The 16,858-nt window shown below is 49.1% G+C and overlaps 1 protein-coding gene across 1 annotated transcript in view; it reads left to right on the top strand.

The window, feature by feature from the left end:
- GRIN2D (glutamate ionotropic receptor NMDA type subunit 2D) overlaps nucleotides 1-16,858 on the top strand; it is a 37,269-nt gene that overhangs the window by 18,728 nt on the left and 1,683 nt on the right. The window contains exons 11-14 of the mRNA XM_032388944.1: nucleotides 1,525-1,685; nucleotides 15,455-15,642; nucleotides 15,850-16,082; nucleotides 16,266-16,856. Coding sequence (XP_032244835.1) covers nucleotides 1,525-1,685; nucleotides 15,455-15,642; nucleotides 15,850-16,082; nucleotides 16,266-16,856 — 1,173 coding nt within the window. The remainder of the gene's footprint in view (nucleotides 1-1,524; nucleotides 1,686-15,454; nucleotides 15,643-15,849; nucleotides 16,083-16,265; nucleotides 16,857-16,858) is intronic.

Genomic DNA, 16,858 nt, shown 5'->3' with positions numbered 1-16,858 from the left:
AAATAAATAAATAAATGCGCAGCGCCTGGCTGGCTCAGTCGGTAGAACATGCGACTCTTGATCTCGGGTCATAAGTTCGAGTCCCACATTGGGTGTAGAGTTTACTTTAAAAATAAACAAATTAAAAAAAATCTTTAAAAAAAATTGCTCTAAGTGCTTATTCTCTCGATTTCTATACTTACCTCATCCAGACCACAGTTTGTTCAGGGACTGGTGGTTTGCAGACCACTCTTTGAGACTAAAATGGTTAACTGGGTATCATGACCTATTAGAAGGTTGAGAAATCAGGGGCGCCTGGGTGGCTCAGTCGTTAAGCGTCTGCCTTCTGCTCAGGTCATGATCCCAGGGTCCTGGGATCAAGCCCCACATCAGGCCCCCTGCTCCGTGGGAAGCCTGCTTCTCCCTCTCCTACTCCCCCTGCTTGTGTTCCCTCTCCCGCTGTGTCTCTCTGTCAAAAAAAAAAAAAAAAACTTAAAAAAAAGAAAGGTTGAGAAGTCAGTTCAGTGGATTGCAACAGGCATTTTTTTTAAAAGATTTATTTCTTTATTTATTTGTCAGAGAGAGAGTGCATACAAGCAGGGGGAGCAGTGGGCAGAGGGAGAAGCAGGCTCCCCACTGAGCAAGGAACCCAATTCGGGACTCGATCCCAGGACCCTGGGATCATGACCTGAGCCAAAGGCCAATGTTTAACTGACTGAGCCACTCAGGCATCCTGACAAGTATTTTTTTTTTTTTTTTTTTTAATGGAATAGGATAGAAAATATGTCTGCATCTTTGTTTTAGTCATATACACACTTGACATTGAGCCAGCCCACACCAATATGGCTATGTCTGCTGTTAAAAGAGTAAACTTTTGGGGCGCCTGGGTGGCTCAGTCGGTTAGGCATCTGACTCTTGATTTCAGCTCAGGTCATGATCTCAGAGTTGTGAGATCAAGCCCCGCATTGGGCTTATGCTGAGCATGGAGTCTGTTTAGGATTCTCTCTTTCCCTCTGCCCCCCCCCCCCCCCCCCCGGGCTTGCACATGCACGAGTTCTCTCTGTGTCTCTCTTAAAAAAAAAAAAGAGTGAACTATTTCTGAATGGATTGGTAATTAGCAATTGCCTCCAGCCCCCGCCGTGCCAACCCCTGCCCCTGGGACTTCCCGCGATCCAGCAAGTTAAGGGTTAATGCCTGGCCCATCAGAGGCGTCTGCGACCCTTCTCCAATGAACTCTGTAGCCAGTGTCTTTTCAGATTGGACCATGATCAGGCCATGCCGGGTGTTAAATATCTCAATATTACTCCCGACTGTGTATACATATATATGTGTGTACATGTCTGCATGCATACGTGTGGCTGTCTGCAGATGGATCTGCCAGGTGGAAGCAGAAAAGGGTCACGGTGAGCAAGTTGGAGAAACACTTCTGGGCTGGGGTGCCTGCCAGTTGGCAGGTGTCCCCCAGAACAGAGCATCTGGGTCAAGGCTATTCTTGACCCAGATGGCCCCAGGGGGGCGCCCTAATAACTTCCCATTCTGCCCCAGTTCCAGCGGCCCCAGGAGCAGTACCCGCCCCTGAAGTTTGGGACGGTGCCCAACGGGTCCACGGAGAAGAACATCCGCAGCAACTACCCCGACATGCACAGTTATATGGTGCGGTACAACCAGCCCCGCGTAGAGGAAGCGCTCACTCAGCTCAAGGCAGGGTCAGCGCAGACTCGGGCTGGGGGGTGGGGGGGCCGCCGGGGGCCCTGAGGATGCCGGGAGAGAGTGAGGGGCCAGGGGCCACTCATCAGCCTCAGAGGTCAGCTAGGGGTGCGTCGGCTTGGAGGGCATACATAGATCATTGAAGGTGGGAGTGAACTCCCCCTTCCAGAACCAGGGTCCTTGTGATGTGTCTTCAGAGATCTGGGAGTTGCAGATTCCGGAGCTGGACTGCCGGGGTTCAAACCCTGGCTCTGTCTCTCCGTGGCTTGGTGACCTTGGGCAAGTTACTCAACCACTCTGAGCCTTCGTTTCCTCCTCTGTAAAATGGGGATAACAAAAGGACCTGCCTCATAAGGTTGTTATGAGGATTATTATAGCTCTTATTATTGGTTCGTTTATTATTTGGTAGTAGTGGTGCTCGCTCGCTGTGGGTGTTTGCTGCTATATTGTTATTTTCATTATGATCATTAGATCTGAACTCACTGGAATGGATACTTGGATTAGGTTGTTTGTTTTGCTTTTTAACTTCAGTTTCCCAAATCATGGGGGTAAAGTTAAGTTCAGGCTCCAAAGTACAAGACCAAGGTTATAACAAAGCTGAGCACGGTAACTTTCTCCCTGTCCCTCCTTGATTTCTTCATTCAACACGCATTTATTTTCTTGGCGCCTAGTCTATGCCAGGCAGTGAAGAAACAGACCAGAGTCCCTGCTTTCAAGGGAGCTTAGGGTCCAGAGGTGGGACATTTATAAGAAACGGACAAACGGAAGAATCGGCATGATCCAGAAAGTGGAGGTAGAGCTTTGCAGGCAGAGGAAATAGGGTGTGCAAATGGCCTGAGGTGGGAGTGGTCTTGGATTATTGGAGGAACAGCAAGAAGGCCAATGTGGCTGGATGGCAGAGAGCTGACGTTAGAGGGATGAGAGTAGGACACGGGTGTGAACCCTGAGGCTGAGGTCAGGGTTGGGTTTTTTTCGAAGGGCAGCAAGAAGCCAGGAGGAGGGGAGATTCTAAATAGGGGAGGGGTGTGATCTGATTTCTGTTTGCAAATGCCCCCTCTGGCTGACAAGTGGAGAATGGATGGACAGGAATTAGTGTGGAGGCTATCATGTCCTCTGGATCACCTTCCCCAAGTAGCTCACCCCTCAAGTAGCCACTCCTTTTTACCCTTCTGTCTTGATTGGAATTGTTGAGCTTCAAGAAAAGAAGCCCAATCGACCGGCTGTAAGGAAGATGGTTGGGTAAGCATTGTGATGCAGGGGAGGCTCTCAGAACCAGTAGCAGAAAAGAAAGCTAGGCTTTGTGGGAACATGAACGTCATTCATTCATTTTTAAATGTTTTAAAGAGCACCAACTCTGTGCCAGGCCCAGTTCCTGCACTGGATACCAATAGTCAATAAAAGAGGTAAGTCGCCTGGATCCTTAGGAGTACTTAAACAGACAGAGGTTTCGTTTTCTCTCTCAGTAAGAAGTCCAAGGCTGGCACAATAGCTCAAAGATACCATCAACGATCCACTCTTTCCATGTATTTGTTCTGTTGACCTTGGTGCCTAGACCTTCTTGCTCATTGTGACTGCCTCATTGTCACAATATGGTTGCTTCCCTGCCGTGCTGCATATCTTGGTTCCAGGCAAGAAGGAGGAGGAAGAGTGAAAAGTGGAGGATTTCCTCCTGGCAAGGCCTTGCCTTTTTATTGGGGAAAATATGCCTTTCTGAGGAACTTCTGGCTATTTCACACTGTGTGTCGGATGGTCACTCCCAGTTGCAAAGGAAGCTGGGAAATTGAGGGTGTTAGCCTTCCAGGCTCTGTTGTAGACAATGGCAGAGGGGGAGGTTGCAAATGGAGATTGTGCCAGCCAAGCCATCCGTCAGAGTCCTGCCCTTGTGGAGTTTGCAACTGTGCCACCGGGCAGCCTCTCTCTCGCCTCTTTTCTTTCTCTTGGGCTCTACTTCCTCTCTCTCGACTCCTGGGGCTCACAAGGTCTCTCATCTCTGTCTCTCCCTGTGTCCTCTCTGTGCCTTCTTTCCCCGCAAGCCTCTCATTTTGGACACTGAGGACTAAAGCCCCTTCTCATTAGTCACCTCTTCTTTCTCTCTGCCCCACTTCACCCCCTGCAGAGAACTGCCCCTTTCTCTTCCACCCTCCCCATTGAAGCACCGTGAACTGGAGGCATTTTGGGTAACAGGCTTTTCTTCTTCAGCTGAGACTTGGGGCAGCCTGATTGCTAACGTTTGCAGAAGAGTACACACGGAGGCTCGCATACCTTATGTCGAACTACTGAAACTTTATCGATCATGCAAGCCGACCTTTCATTATTTTGGGTCCTCCTGCCTTGACAAATAGACCTTAACCAACAGAAAGGCTAAACAAGTTCAAGTTCAGAATTCTGCCTTCCAGGAGAACAGCTGACTCCTTGTCCTCCCATCTGAATCTGTTTCCTTGCCTCTTGCAGCTTCTCAAGGCTGCCCGCATTCCTTGGCTCGCGGCCCTGGATCCTTCAAACTCTGCTAGCATTGTCATAGCTTCTTCTCTGACTGACCCTACCCCCTTCCTCTTGAAAGGACCTTATGATGACATTGGGTCCACCCGTATAATCCAGGCTAATCTTCCCATCCCAAGATCCTTCATTTATTCACATCTGCAAAGTCTCTTTTCCAGTGTAGGATAACATATTCGCAAGTTCCAGGTATTAGGGTGTGGGTATCTTTTTTAAAAATACATATTTTAAAATCTATTTATCTGAGAGAGAGCGAGCGCAAGCATGAATGGAGGGAGGGGCAGAGGGAGAGGGAGAAGCAGACTCTCCACTGAACAGGGAGCCTAACATGGGGCTCGATCCCAGGACCCCGGGATCATGACCTGAGCCGAAGGCAGATACCCAACCGACTAAGCCACCCAGGCCCAGGGTGTGGATATCTTTGGGGGACCATTATTCTACCTACCCCAGGTTCCCAGAGCATAATATCCAGCGGAGGTGTGGATTCTGGGTGGGCACAACTCCTTGGCCCCAGGGATTCCCCTGGGAATGGGGGGTGGAATGGGGAGAGTCCTCAAGAGCATGGGGTCCAGAGTAGCACTCCCTTGCCAGAGGTCTAAGATGGGTACTGAGTTTGGAGAATCCCGGGCAGAGGTGCTAGGACACAGCACAGAATAGGAAACACTGGTTTTTAAATTGTCTGTCCATCCATCCATCCATCCATCCATCCATCCATCCATCCATTCTTTTCTCTAGAGGCCGTTTGTCCATATCTTCCCATATAATGTGGGGGTGCTGGTGTCCCCCATGTCTTGGGAGTTCCCAGCAGTATCCTGGGGGTGTTTAACAGCACCGATTTTAAAACCAGATTGGAATGGGAGCTACCCCTGACTTGCTGTGGGCCCTGGGCCAGTGAATTGAGCTTCTGAGCCTTAATTTTTGCCTTCATAAACGGTGTCCACAATCGCACCGGGTTACAAAGCGGCTCTGGGAAATGAAACCTCAGGAGCCAAGGTTCCTCCCTTGCTTCTCTATCTCTTCCTCTCAGGGGCCACTGGCTGTCTGCACATTATCTTGGCTTCAGCTGCAGCCACGGTTGCCGTATGGCCCCCAGCTTCCGCGCCGCCTTTCACCTCCAGGGTCCAGGGTGAGCACCTGCATGCCTCGGTTCAATTTCACATCCCCGCTATTGAGAATCCAGTTGGTCCAGCGCGGAGTCAGGTGTCCATGCTCGGGCCAATCAGCGGTGGGTGGGGTGGGGCCTGGTCACGTGGTTTCTGGGTTGCCACGCCCCTGCCCCGCGGGGGTTCTCAAAGATGAACCTATGGGGACAGGTGGGCAAACAAAGTCTTGCGCTTCTTTGCAGACCACCCTTCCTCCACTGGCCTCCTTCAGCTGCGAAGCCTGGTGGACCCCTTCGCCCCCTCCCCTGGGCTACCCCATTTGGAGGACACCCCTTTTCTTTGTGCCTGGCACCCTTCGCCTTCACATTCCCAAGCCCCTTGAACAGTTTCCCTCCCCCCAAATGTCTTTTAACCTCTCTATAGCGGTTTTACTTGCATAATACTTCCTTGGTGTTAAAAATAATAAGGTAAATGGGCACCTGGGTGGCTCAGTCAGTTAAGCCTTGGGCTCAGGTCATGATCTCAGGGTCCTGAGATTGAGTCCCGCCTGGGGCTCTCTGCTCAGCGGGGAGTCTGCTTCTCCCTCTCCCTCTCCCTCTGTGCTATCCCTCTCTCTCTCTTTCAAATAAATAAATAAAATCTTAAAATAATAATAATAATAAGGTAAAAAGAGAAGATCTCTCCCCTTCCCCTCCTTATCCACTCTTCATGATTTCAGGAGTTTCCTCCAGCCTTTTTTTTTTTTTCTAGAGCAGAGCTGGGGAGCCATATATGTAATTTAAAATTTTCTATTGGCCACACTCAAAGAAACAGGTGATATTAATTTTAGTGAAATGCTGTGTTTACCCCAATATCTCCAATATTTGACTTCAATATGTAATATGAAAATTAATGAGATTTTTTTTCTTTTTTTCTTCTTTCTTTTCTTTCTTTTTTTTTTTTTTTTGTACTTTGAAGTATGTTATACTCACAGCACATCTCAGTTTGGACTTGCCACATTCCAAGGGCTCAAGAGCCCACCTGACTAGTGGCTGCCATTGTGGACAGTGTCAATCCAGAACTCTCTCTTTTTACCTCTTTTTTAAAAAGTTTGTTTGTTTGTTTATAATCTTTACATCCAACGTGGGGCTTGAACTCACAACCCCGAGATCAAGAGTCATGGGCTCCTCCGACCGAGCCAGCCAGAGCCTCTTTTTAGCTCTTTTGTTTTTCCTTTTTCTTCCCTTCCTTCTTTTGCCTACTTCATTTCCTCCTTCCTGACCTCTTCCTCCTCCTCCTCTTCTCTTACTTGGACTTCTTCCCCTTCCTGATCTTCTTCTTTGCCTGCCCCACCCCAGATGTCATATAGGGTCTCCCTGCCCCCTGAGGATCGCTATAACATTGGCTCCAAACTCCCCTCCGAAGAAGTCTGCAAATTCCTGTGCTTCTCAGGCTCTCTCTGACTTGAAGCTCCTCTTTGCCGGATCTAATTCGCTTTCTGGAGCATCTCACTGGCCCCGACTGTGTCTTCTCAGCCCCACAGCTATTAACCGAAATCGAAGCCCACCCCTCCCTTAATCCCCATAAAAGCCTCCGCTGGCCTCAGACCTGAGTGTCCAGTGCTGGGATTGGGAGTGAGCCTGGGAAGCCGCTGTCCTCCGGGATGCAGCGCGATTCTGAAGTTTTTTAGTGGCCACGTTAAAAGATGTAAAAAGAAACGGTGAAATTCATTTTAACAATGCATTTTACTTAACCCAGTGTATCCAAAATATGATTACAACATGTAATCAGTATAAAAATGGTTGAGATCTTTTACATAATCTCCCCCCCCAACCCCGCCCCCCTCACGAAATCGGCGTGCATTTTACGCTCAGCACATCTCAGTTCAGACTCGCTGCATTCAAGTTCTCGGAATAGCCACATGGCGTGTAGCTACCCTATTGGGCAGCCCGGTCTACATTATGTAAATGTAAATTTTCCTAATGAACGTTAGGAGCAGCCCTCGCCCCCACCCCCAGCCCCCTGGGACTTCTTCACTTTCTTGCTCACCCCCAGAGTATCCTCCCCAGCCAGCCCGTTGACTCATCTCTCCCCTTTCCCTCTTCTTCCGGTTCGTTCTCAGCCCCTCCCTCCAGGAAGGCCCCTGGGAATTCCAGATCCTCTCCCTCTGTTCTGCAAAGCAGGGCAGCTTCCCCAGGCTCTGCCCACCCACCCCTACTACACGAGCAGGACGCGCTCTTCCTTGGGAGGTAGGGGGATTGTCTTCCTCTTGTACTTCTGGAGGTATGCGTCACTTTCTCGGTCTATTTTCTCACCTTCAGAGAGCAAAAATTCAGACACTCGGGGGGACCCCATGTCCCAAATCCATTTAGTTCCTGAGTTTTGGAGAGCAGCCCCATCTCAAAAAATGAATCCAAATCCCTCCCACCCCTGACTTCGGAGAAGGATGGATACCCGTGTTTTTTTTCATCCAAAGATCAGCCACAGCCCCCTCCCCTGATAAGTAAAAATTGCTTGAGGCTTCATCTGTGTCTTTTTTGTTGTTGAGATAGAACGTGCAAATCTTAAGTGTGAAGCTCATTGATTGTCTATATAGCATGTGGCTATGTTCGTAGGACCAGATTAGGGTATGGACAATTTCCAGTTCCCCTCTGTCCCACCAGTCACTGCAGATGATCACCGTGAATCAGTGTTGCCTGGTTTTGAATATCACATGGACAGAATCAAACAGTGTACATGCTAGCTTTTGTGTCTGGCTTGTTTTGCCCCCCATGCTCCCCCAGGTTCGTTCATTGCTGTATCCCATGGAGTATACCACTCTATGAATATACCAGAATTCGTCCATTCTACTGTTGGTGAACATTTGGGTTGTTTCCAGTGTTTGGCCATTATGAATGCTCTACAGTGAACATTCTTGTACAAGTCTTTGGGGGATGTACACATTCATTTTTCTTGGGTAAATCCCCATGGGCAGAACGGCAGGATCATAAGGAGATGGAGGCTTGGCTTCAAAAGATACTGCCAAACACCTTCCAAAGTGGTCGTGCCAACTTACACGTCAGCAGTGCAAAGTTCCACTTGTCCCATATCCTTGCCAAGGCTTGGATCATTCCCATATCTTTTTAATTTACTATAGTGTTTATTATATATCAAGTTCTGCTCTAACTCATTTAATTAGTTCATTATTAGTTTTCTGGGGCTTCTGTAAATTTGTTGCCTTATGATTCTGGAGGCTAGAAGTCCTCCAGGTTCCTTCTCAGGGCAAGGGAAGGAACTCTCCTTGGCTTGTGGATGAGCATCTTCCCCGTTGTCTTCCATTCCCCTTTTTTGTAAGGACACCTGTGTTATTGGATTAGGGCCCACCCTAATTACCTTATTTTGACTTGATTACCTCTGTAAAGACCCTATCTCCAACTAAGGTAGGACCTCAATATACAACTGTTGGGAGAGGCAATTCAACCCATAATACTTTTTTTTTTTTTAAGATTTTATTTATTTATTTGATAGAGAAAGTGAGAGAGAGCATGAGAGGGGAGAGGGTCAGAGGGAGAAGCAGGCTCCCTGCTGAGCTGGGAGCCCAATGCGGGACTCGATCCTGGGACTCCGAGATCATGACCTGAGCTGAAGGCAGTCGATTAACCAACTGAGCCACCCAGGCGCCCCTCAACCCATAATATTTTAGAGGTGAATATTATCATTCCCATTTATTTATTTATTTATTTGAGAGAGAGAGAATGAGAGAGAGAGCACATGAGAGGGGGGAGGGTCAGAGGGAGAAGCAGACACCCTGCCAAGCAGGGAGCCCGATGCGGGACTCAATCCAGGACTCCAGGATCATGACCTGAGCCGAAGGCAGTTGTCCAACCAACTGAGCCACCCAGGCGCCCTATCATTCCCATTTTATAGATGAGGAAATTGAGGTACAGCCAGATCTGTGGTGGTAGAGCTGGGATTTGAACCCTGGCCATCGGATTCTGAGCCCAGCCCCTCAACCACTACACTCTATTGCCTCAGGTGGGCAGTGAAAATTCCAGAATTATCCTCTTTGTGCCCTTCCCCAGCAACCTCTTGGATTCACAAAGGATACCTTGTGTTTCTCACTGTCACCTCTTGCTCTGATTTTCTGCTTCTGCTGAATTCTTTTTCTCCCCAGTATTCCTTTTTACATTTTTTCCCCTAACTTTTAGTTCTATTTTTATCAGAGTTATACATCCACATAGTCTGGAAAGTCAAATACAAGAGTTTTTTTTGTTTTTTTTTTTTTTTTTAATGAAAACCAACAGTCTTCCATCTGCCTACCCCTCCATTTCTCCCACCCCAGAGGAATCTGCTTTTACCTTATTTATTGTATCATCTTGCTATTTGTGTCCCTGTCTCTAAATACCATTGTTTGTGTGGCTACCTCTTGATTTTTCAATTTTAGGTATTTTCCATTCACTGCTTACTATGGAAGACACATACTCATACTCTCATTTAAATTACTCCAGCCTCCCACACTGTGATTCTGGCTAGATGAATATGCAGTGTTTACATGTTATGACTGTGTAAATGCTCCCACAGCTGCCACAAGTAGTAAACCATGATTACTTTCCTCGCCCACACAATTCTTTGTTTTTCCTGGAGTTAATAATTGTCTTTTTTTTCAGTTGCTTAAGTGTCTGAGTTTTCTTTGTTAATTCAAAATTCTCTGTTAACTATATGAATCTCTTCTTCACATATTCATTCGCATCAGGTACTCCATTAATTTCATCATATTGAAGAAGTTTCTCCCATGGCCTCTGGCCTGTTTCAGTCTGCCGCATAGCTACTATCTGGATCCCTTCACCTGCCCCCTGGTTTGGTTCCTGTCATATTCTAATTCTCACTCTTCCTGGGTTTTTCTCTCTTGTTCTTCTGAGCCTCCTGACAAAAAGCACATGGTGGGGGGGGGGGTAAAATTTTAGAGACACTGCATATCTGATAACATCTTTAGTCTTGATAGGCCTTCTGGATGGGTATAAAATTCTGGGCTGGAGATCATTTTCTTGAGAATTTTGAAGGCATCATTCCATTGTCTCCTAATTTCCAGTATTACTGTTAAAATTCCAAAGTCATTCTGATCATAAGCCTGTGTGTCACCCGTTTTTCTTTTCCCTGTCCTCAGTGTGCTGACATTTCTTAGCAACATCTTCATTTATTTTCATTACTGGATCTTTCAGTTGTATCCTCATGGCATTCATTCTGGGAAACTTCCTTGATTTCTTTCAATTATGATTTCCCCCTTCCCTCCATTTCCCTCTGGAACTCTTACCCTTTCTTTCTGGAACTCTTATTAATTTGATATTGGGCTTCCTGAACTGCCTGTTTCTTTTATCCTCTCTTTATCTTTCTGCCCTACTTCCTGAGTTTTTCTTAACCTTATCTTCCATTCTTTTATTAAGCTTTTCATTTTTGCTAGTATATTTTCAATTTCTAAGAACTCTTTTTTAAAGTTTATTTATTTATTTTTTTCGTAATCTTTACCCAACACAGGACTCAAACTCACAACCCCAAGATCAAGAGTCACATGTTCTTCCCACTGAGCCAGCCAGGCACCCTGCTAAGAACTCTTTTTCTGATCTTTTCGTTTTTATAGTATTTTGTAAATTTTATAGTATTATTTGATAGTATCCTATGTTTTATGATATGCTATTCAAAGTTGAATATCTTGTCTTGTTTCTCTGGTGATATTGGTAGTTGTTGGGTTTTTTGCATTTTTTCCTCTCTGCATAATCTGTTTCCTCCAAGTCCCCCTGCCCCATTTGTTGCTTTTGTTTCTATCTTTCTTATTGAGACTTTACTGATGTCTAGTAATCCTCAGTGGTCTCTACATATTTGGGAGTGGAAGTCCAGAACTCTAGAAGTGGTGGGCCTCTGATTACAAGAGCAGGGTTGTTGAATGAACTTCACAGTAGATGATCTGTCTGGACCATTTTTGTTGTGGAATTCCCAATGTCAGTATTTTTCTGTCTTTTATCTTAGTCATATACATATATATATATATATATAATACACATGTATGCGTGTGTATATGTCATATACATATTATATATGTAATGTTTTTAATATAGCAAGGAACAAGGAAAACAAACACTGAATCATGATCTCCCTGACAAAATAACCCTTAATGATATGAAATTAAAAGACATTCATTCAGGGGCACCTGGCTGGCTCAGTTGGGAGAGCATGTGACTCTGGATCTCTGGGTTGTGAGTTCAAGTCCCACATTAGGTGTAGATTACTTAAATAAATAAATAAACTTAAAAAAAGAACTCATTCATTCATCCATCCATCCAATAAGTATTTATTAAGATTTTCTTGCACCAGGCACTGGGCTAGGCGTGGAGGGTATGGCAGTGAACAAATCGAAGTCCTTGCTCTCTTGGACCTTCCATTCCAGTCTGGGAGACAGACACATGTGTGTTCCTAGAGCATCGGTCTCCAACAGCCCTCTCTGCAATGAGAGAAATGTTCTAGATCTGTGCAATCCCATGTGGTAGCCAAGCAGTTCCTGGTCATTTGACATGTGGTTGGTGTGACTAAGGAACTGAATTTTTAAATTTTTTTGAATTTTTAAATTTTAATTAAAAATTCAAATTCAAATAGCTCTATGTGGCTAGTGGTTACCACCATGGACAGCACCAGAAAATTCCATCCTTACAGAGGGGTAGGAGGGAATTGGCAGCCTCACACGGTGTTGTCTGGCTCACACACCACATGTGGTCTCATCCTACCACAGAGGGCAAACAAGCTCACAAGAAGAGAAAGGAAATACATCTCTTAAAAAGAAATACAGAAACACGGCTTCTCCTCCCAGCCAGTTCTGGAAGCCCATTTGGTGAGAGATGTTCAATTTCTCACTCACACAGGAAGGGCAAAAAAGGAAACCTCAAGTCCCCTTTCCATAAAGTAAGCATTTTTTTTTTAATTTCTCTCTGATCACCTAAACTATGTGTGCATACACACCTCTTTATGCATTCCTTACTGAAAGCACACACTGTTCTCATCTTGCTTTTTCCATGGAGAAAAAGCTCTTGGCATCTCTTCCATATTAATGAAGTCTTGCCTCCCAGCTCCATGCCTGGCCCAGAGAATGCCCATCTTGAAGCAGCCTGAATTCATTCATTGAGCTATACTTTATGAAACACCTGTCGTATGTCAGGTGCTATTCTAGACCCCGTGGATACAGCAGTGAACCAGACAGACAAGACCTGTTCCCTCATGGAATTTAAATTCCAGTGGGAGGAGATGGACCATAAACTTAATAACCAAGAACACATTATAGTTACAAGGGGATACGTGCTATGGACAAAAACACAGCCGGGTGAGTGAGTTTGGGAGACCTGGGGAAAAGGCCACAGGTTGCAGTATTAAATAAGGTGGTCAGGAAGGTGTCTTTTAAGCAAACACTTGAAGGAAGTGAGGGACAGAGCCAGGCAGCTATCTGGAAGAATGTTCCAGCAGAGGGAACAGCCAGTGCAAAGGCCCTGAGGCAGGAGGGTGCTGGAACATCCAGGAACTGCGCATGAAGGCCAGGGTGGCTGGAGCAGGGTGAGCAAGGAAGGCATGGTGGGAGATGAGGGCAGAGGGGTAGGAGGGATCCAGGGGTGTTCGGTGCTGTAGGGCCTTGTAATGCGAAGTAACTCCAGTTACTGAGTGAAGTGGGGAGCCAGGGGAGGGTAGTGAGCTGAGGAGGAACCGGAAGCTGACTCAAATGTTAAGATCCCTGTGGCGACAGGGCAGGAATAAACAGGAAAGCAAAGACAGATGCAAGGATTTTTAATTTTTCCCAAACCTAAGCCTAAACAAAGGGTGTGGAATGTGGCTGAGTCTCGGTAGAGGTTTAGTGACAATGGCAGGGGATAGGGAGTAGGGGGTAGGGGAAGGGAGGTAGGCATTATATTGCATAAGGACTGAGCAAAGGATTAAAAGTGAAGGCTCTTTAGATCCCCTCTTCCTGAAAGCCCCTCAAACCTCCCCGCCACTGGAAGCCTTGATTTTTGGCCCTCTCTGCAATGCCCCCTGGTCTCTCCCCCCACCCCACATACCTCTCCCTTGTGCCCCTCGAGGACCTCTGGACACCCTCCTTCCGTTTTATTCTAGTTCTCAGCCCCTCCATCCCTCCTCTTCAGCCTGACTCTGGAAACCCCCAGCTCTTTCCACTTAAACCGGGGAAGCAATTCACCTTTTGCTCCCAAGGGCATTTTCCTAAACATAGAGAAACCTAGAGAGAAATTGTAGTTTGCCTGCAAGGCAGCGGTGCCCGCAGCTGGTTGTGGTATTTTTCTTGCCTCTCTCTCTCTATATATATATGTTTCCAGATGTCAGCTGGGATCTCCCTGCCTGTTAGGAGCCATATAAAATTCATTCAAACCCCATTCTCCAACCATGGGATGGTGACTGGTCTCCCAGTTTCTGGAGGAGTTTCTGCTCCTTCTCCAGAGCCTCAAATTCTTTGCCCCACCCCCAAGTTTTTGCTTCGGCTGGAGTCCATTCAGTGTGGGGAATCTGCTGACTGTCTCCCCATTTGGGGTCCATGGACTAATTCTGTCCTTTTCCTTCATTTCTCTGCAACCAGTCATGTTGCAGAAATGCAACAGGGCATTTATGTGCTCATGTGTGAGAGTGTGGACAGGGCTTTACTGAAGATTTGGGGTCCCAGAGGCATTTACACCCACAGATAGGCAAACAGCTCCAAAACTCCTTTGCCTTCTCCACGACCCAGCTTCCAGCCACAGGCCTTGATCTCTCTTGTTTTCCCCAGATCTTCGCTGTCCAAGCCTATTTAAATTTAAATTAATTAAAATTTTTAAAAAGATTTTATTTATTAGAGAGAGAGAGATAGTGAGAGCAGGAACACAAGCAGGGGGAGTGGGAGAGGGAGAAGCAGGCTTCCCGCCGAGCAGGGAGCCCGATGCCGGGCTCGATCCCAGGACCCCAGGATCATGACCTGAGCCGAAGGCAGACACTTAGCGACTGAGCCACCCAGGTGCCCCTAAATTAATTAAAATTTAAAGTTCTGTCCCTTGGGCTTACTGGTCACGTTTTTGTGTGGCTGGTGGCCGCCACGTTGGGCAGCGCAGGAGGGCCATGCCCATCATTGCGGAGCGTTCTTTCGGACAATGCTGAACAAGACAGATACCTCCCTCTAAGAACTGGCCTGGTGTCTGCAGTCGAGATGACCAAAATTGCACCCCACAGAATGCACCGTTTAAAAAAAATTAATGTGGACTTATGCTGTATATGGGATTCCCAGACTTTTTTTTTTTTTTTTTTTCCTCACGGATACACCCTGGACATCTTCATGTCAGATCATAGGCATGTGTCTTGTCTCATAGAATAGTTACCCAGTGTTCCCCGCCACGGGTTTATTTATTCACTCATTCACTTATTCCACAAATATTTACAACCACCTTGTATGTGCCAGGAATTGTGCTGGGTCACAGCCTGGAGTGTGTCCCAGCTGGATCCTGCTCGAGTGGAGCTCACAGTCTAATCGAGAGGCTGAGATTAATCAAATAATCACAGAACTCTGTGTGAAGGAAGCGACAGGTGGCGTGTGCCACAATGTATCCATCTGTGAGCACTCATTCCATCTCCCTGCTTGTCTGCCCATCAAGGTTTAGAAATTAGGGCCCTAGTGGGGAGAACCGAAGCAAAGTAAGATGCGTGTCTGGGCCTGCATTTCCCATCTGAATGATGGAGATAACAGTTTCTACCTCACAGGAACGTTGAGAGGATTGAATGAGTTATGACGGTGGCTAGAACAGTGCCTATATAATATAAGTGATCGTTAGCATTATTGCTCTGTGTATGAGTCCCCTTTCTGAGCCTCAGTCCTCCCCTATAAAATGGAGGAGTATGCAGAACCTTCTGGGGAGGGCTTCCGTGAAGACTGAACGTATCGGTCACAGCTAACATGCCTCCAGCACTTTCTTGGCACCAAGCGCCGTCTTACCTTTCTGCAATGACCAGGAACGGAGGTATTGCTGTTATCCCCACTTTACAAATCGAAAGCGAGGCACCAAGAAGAGGTACAGTGACTTGCTCAAGAGTTTACCACTGGTCAGGATTTGGAGCAGTTGGAGGTTAGGGGTGAGGGGGGTTCTGGGCTGGGCCATGAGGGCATCTGGGTGGGACTGACCCTGCCTTTCATGCCCCCTGGCCCCCAGGAAGCTGGACGCCTTCATCTATGATGCAGCTGTGCTCAACTACATGGCCCGCAAGGATGAGGGCTGCAAGCTCGTCACCATCGGCTCGGGCAAGGTCTTTGCCACAACGGGCTATGGCATCGCCCTGCACAAGGGCTCCCGGTGGAAGCGGCCCATCGACCTGGCGCTGCTGCAGTTCCTGGGGGATGGTGCGCTGCACACGGGGATGCCTCGGGGGTGGGGCGTGAGGGACCAGAGCCCTGGGTCCTGGGCAAAGGAAGGGATGAGGATCAGGACACCAGGGTCTGAGGGAAGAGGGGGCTGGGCGCCTAGACTCCTATAAGAGGATCCTCGGGACGGTACCCGTGGAAGGTGACCTATGACAGCCCCCCCCCCCCCGCCCCCCCTTTCTCCAGATGAGATCGAGATGCTGGAGCGGCTGTGGCTCTCCGGGATCTGCCACAATGACAAAATCGAGGTGATGAGCAGTAAGCTGGACATCGACAACATGGCAGGTGTCTTCTACATGCTCCTGGTGGCCATGGGCCTCTCCCTGCTGGTCTTCGCCTGGGAGCACCTGGTGTACTGGCGCCTGCGTCACTGCCTGGGGCCCACCCACCGCATGGACTTCCTGCTGGCCTTCTCCAGGGTAGGGGCGAGAGAGGGAGGCAGGAGGGCAGAGCCGGGGCGGGGGGGGGCGGGAGCCAGGCGGGGATGCCTACAAGTGGAAGAGACCCGGGTCGAGGTGCGGGAGAGGGGGGAGGGGCGGAGGGAAGGCAGGCGGTCCCGGGCATGCGGCGCTGACCCTGCTCCTCCCGCGGCCCCCCCGCAGGGCATGTACAGCTGCTGCAGCGCCGAGGCCGCCCCGCCGCCCGCCAAGCCCCCGCCGCCGCCGCAGCCGCTGCCCAGTCCCGCGTACCCGGCGGCGCGGCCCGCGCCCGGCCCCGCGCCTTTCGTGCCCCGCGAGCGCGCAGCGGTGGACCGCTGGCGTCGCGCCAAAGGTGCAGGGCCCCCGGGGGCCGCGGGCCTGGCCGACGGCTTCCACCGCTACTACGGCCCCATCGAGCCGCAGGGCCTGGGCGTGGGCGAGGCGCGCGCGGCGCCCCGGGGCGCGGCCGGGCGCCCGCTGTCCCCGCCGGCCGCGCAGCCCCCGCAGAAGCCGCCGCCCTCTTACTTCGCCATCGTGCGCGACAAGGAGCCGCCCGAGCCCCCCTCCGGCGCCTTCGCCGGCTTCCCGTCGCCGCCCGCGCCCCCCGCCGCCGCTGCCACCGCCGTCGGGCCGCCGCTCTGCCGCCTGGCCTTCGAGGACGAGAGCCCGCCGGCGCCCGCGCGCTGGCCGCGCTCCGACCCCGAGAGCCAGCCCCTGCTGGGGCCCGGCGCGGGCGGCGCGGGGGGCGCGGGGGGCGCGGGCGGCGGGGCCCAGGC

The sequence above is a fragment of the Phoca vitulina genome, unplaced genomic scaffold (assembly GCF_004348235.1).
Source record: "Phoca vitulina isolate PV1807 unplaced genomic scaffold, GSC_HSeal_1.0 scaffold52, whole genome shotgun sequence".
NCBI classification, from domain to species: domain Eukaryota; kingdom Metazoa; phylum Chordata; class Mammalia; order Carnivora; family Phocidae; genus Phoca; species Phoca vitulina.
This window is presented reverse-complemented; position numbering and strand designations above follow the sequence as displayed.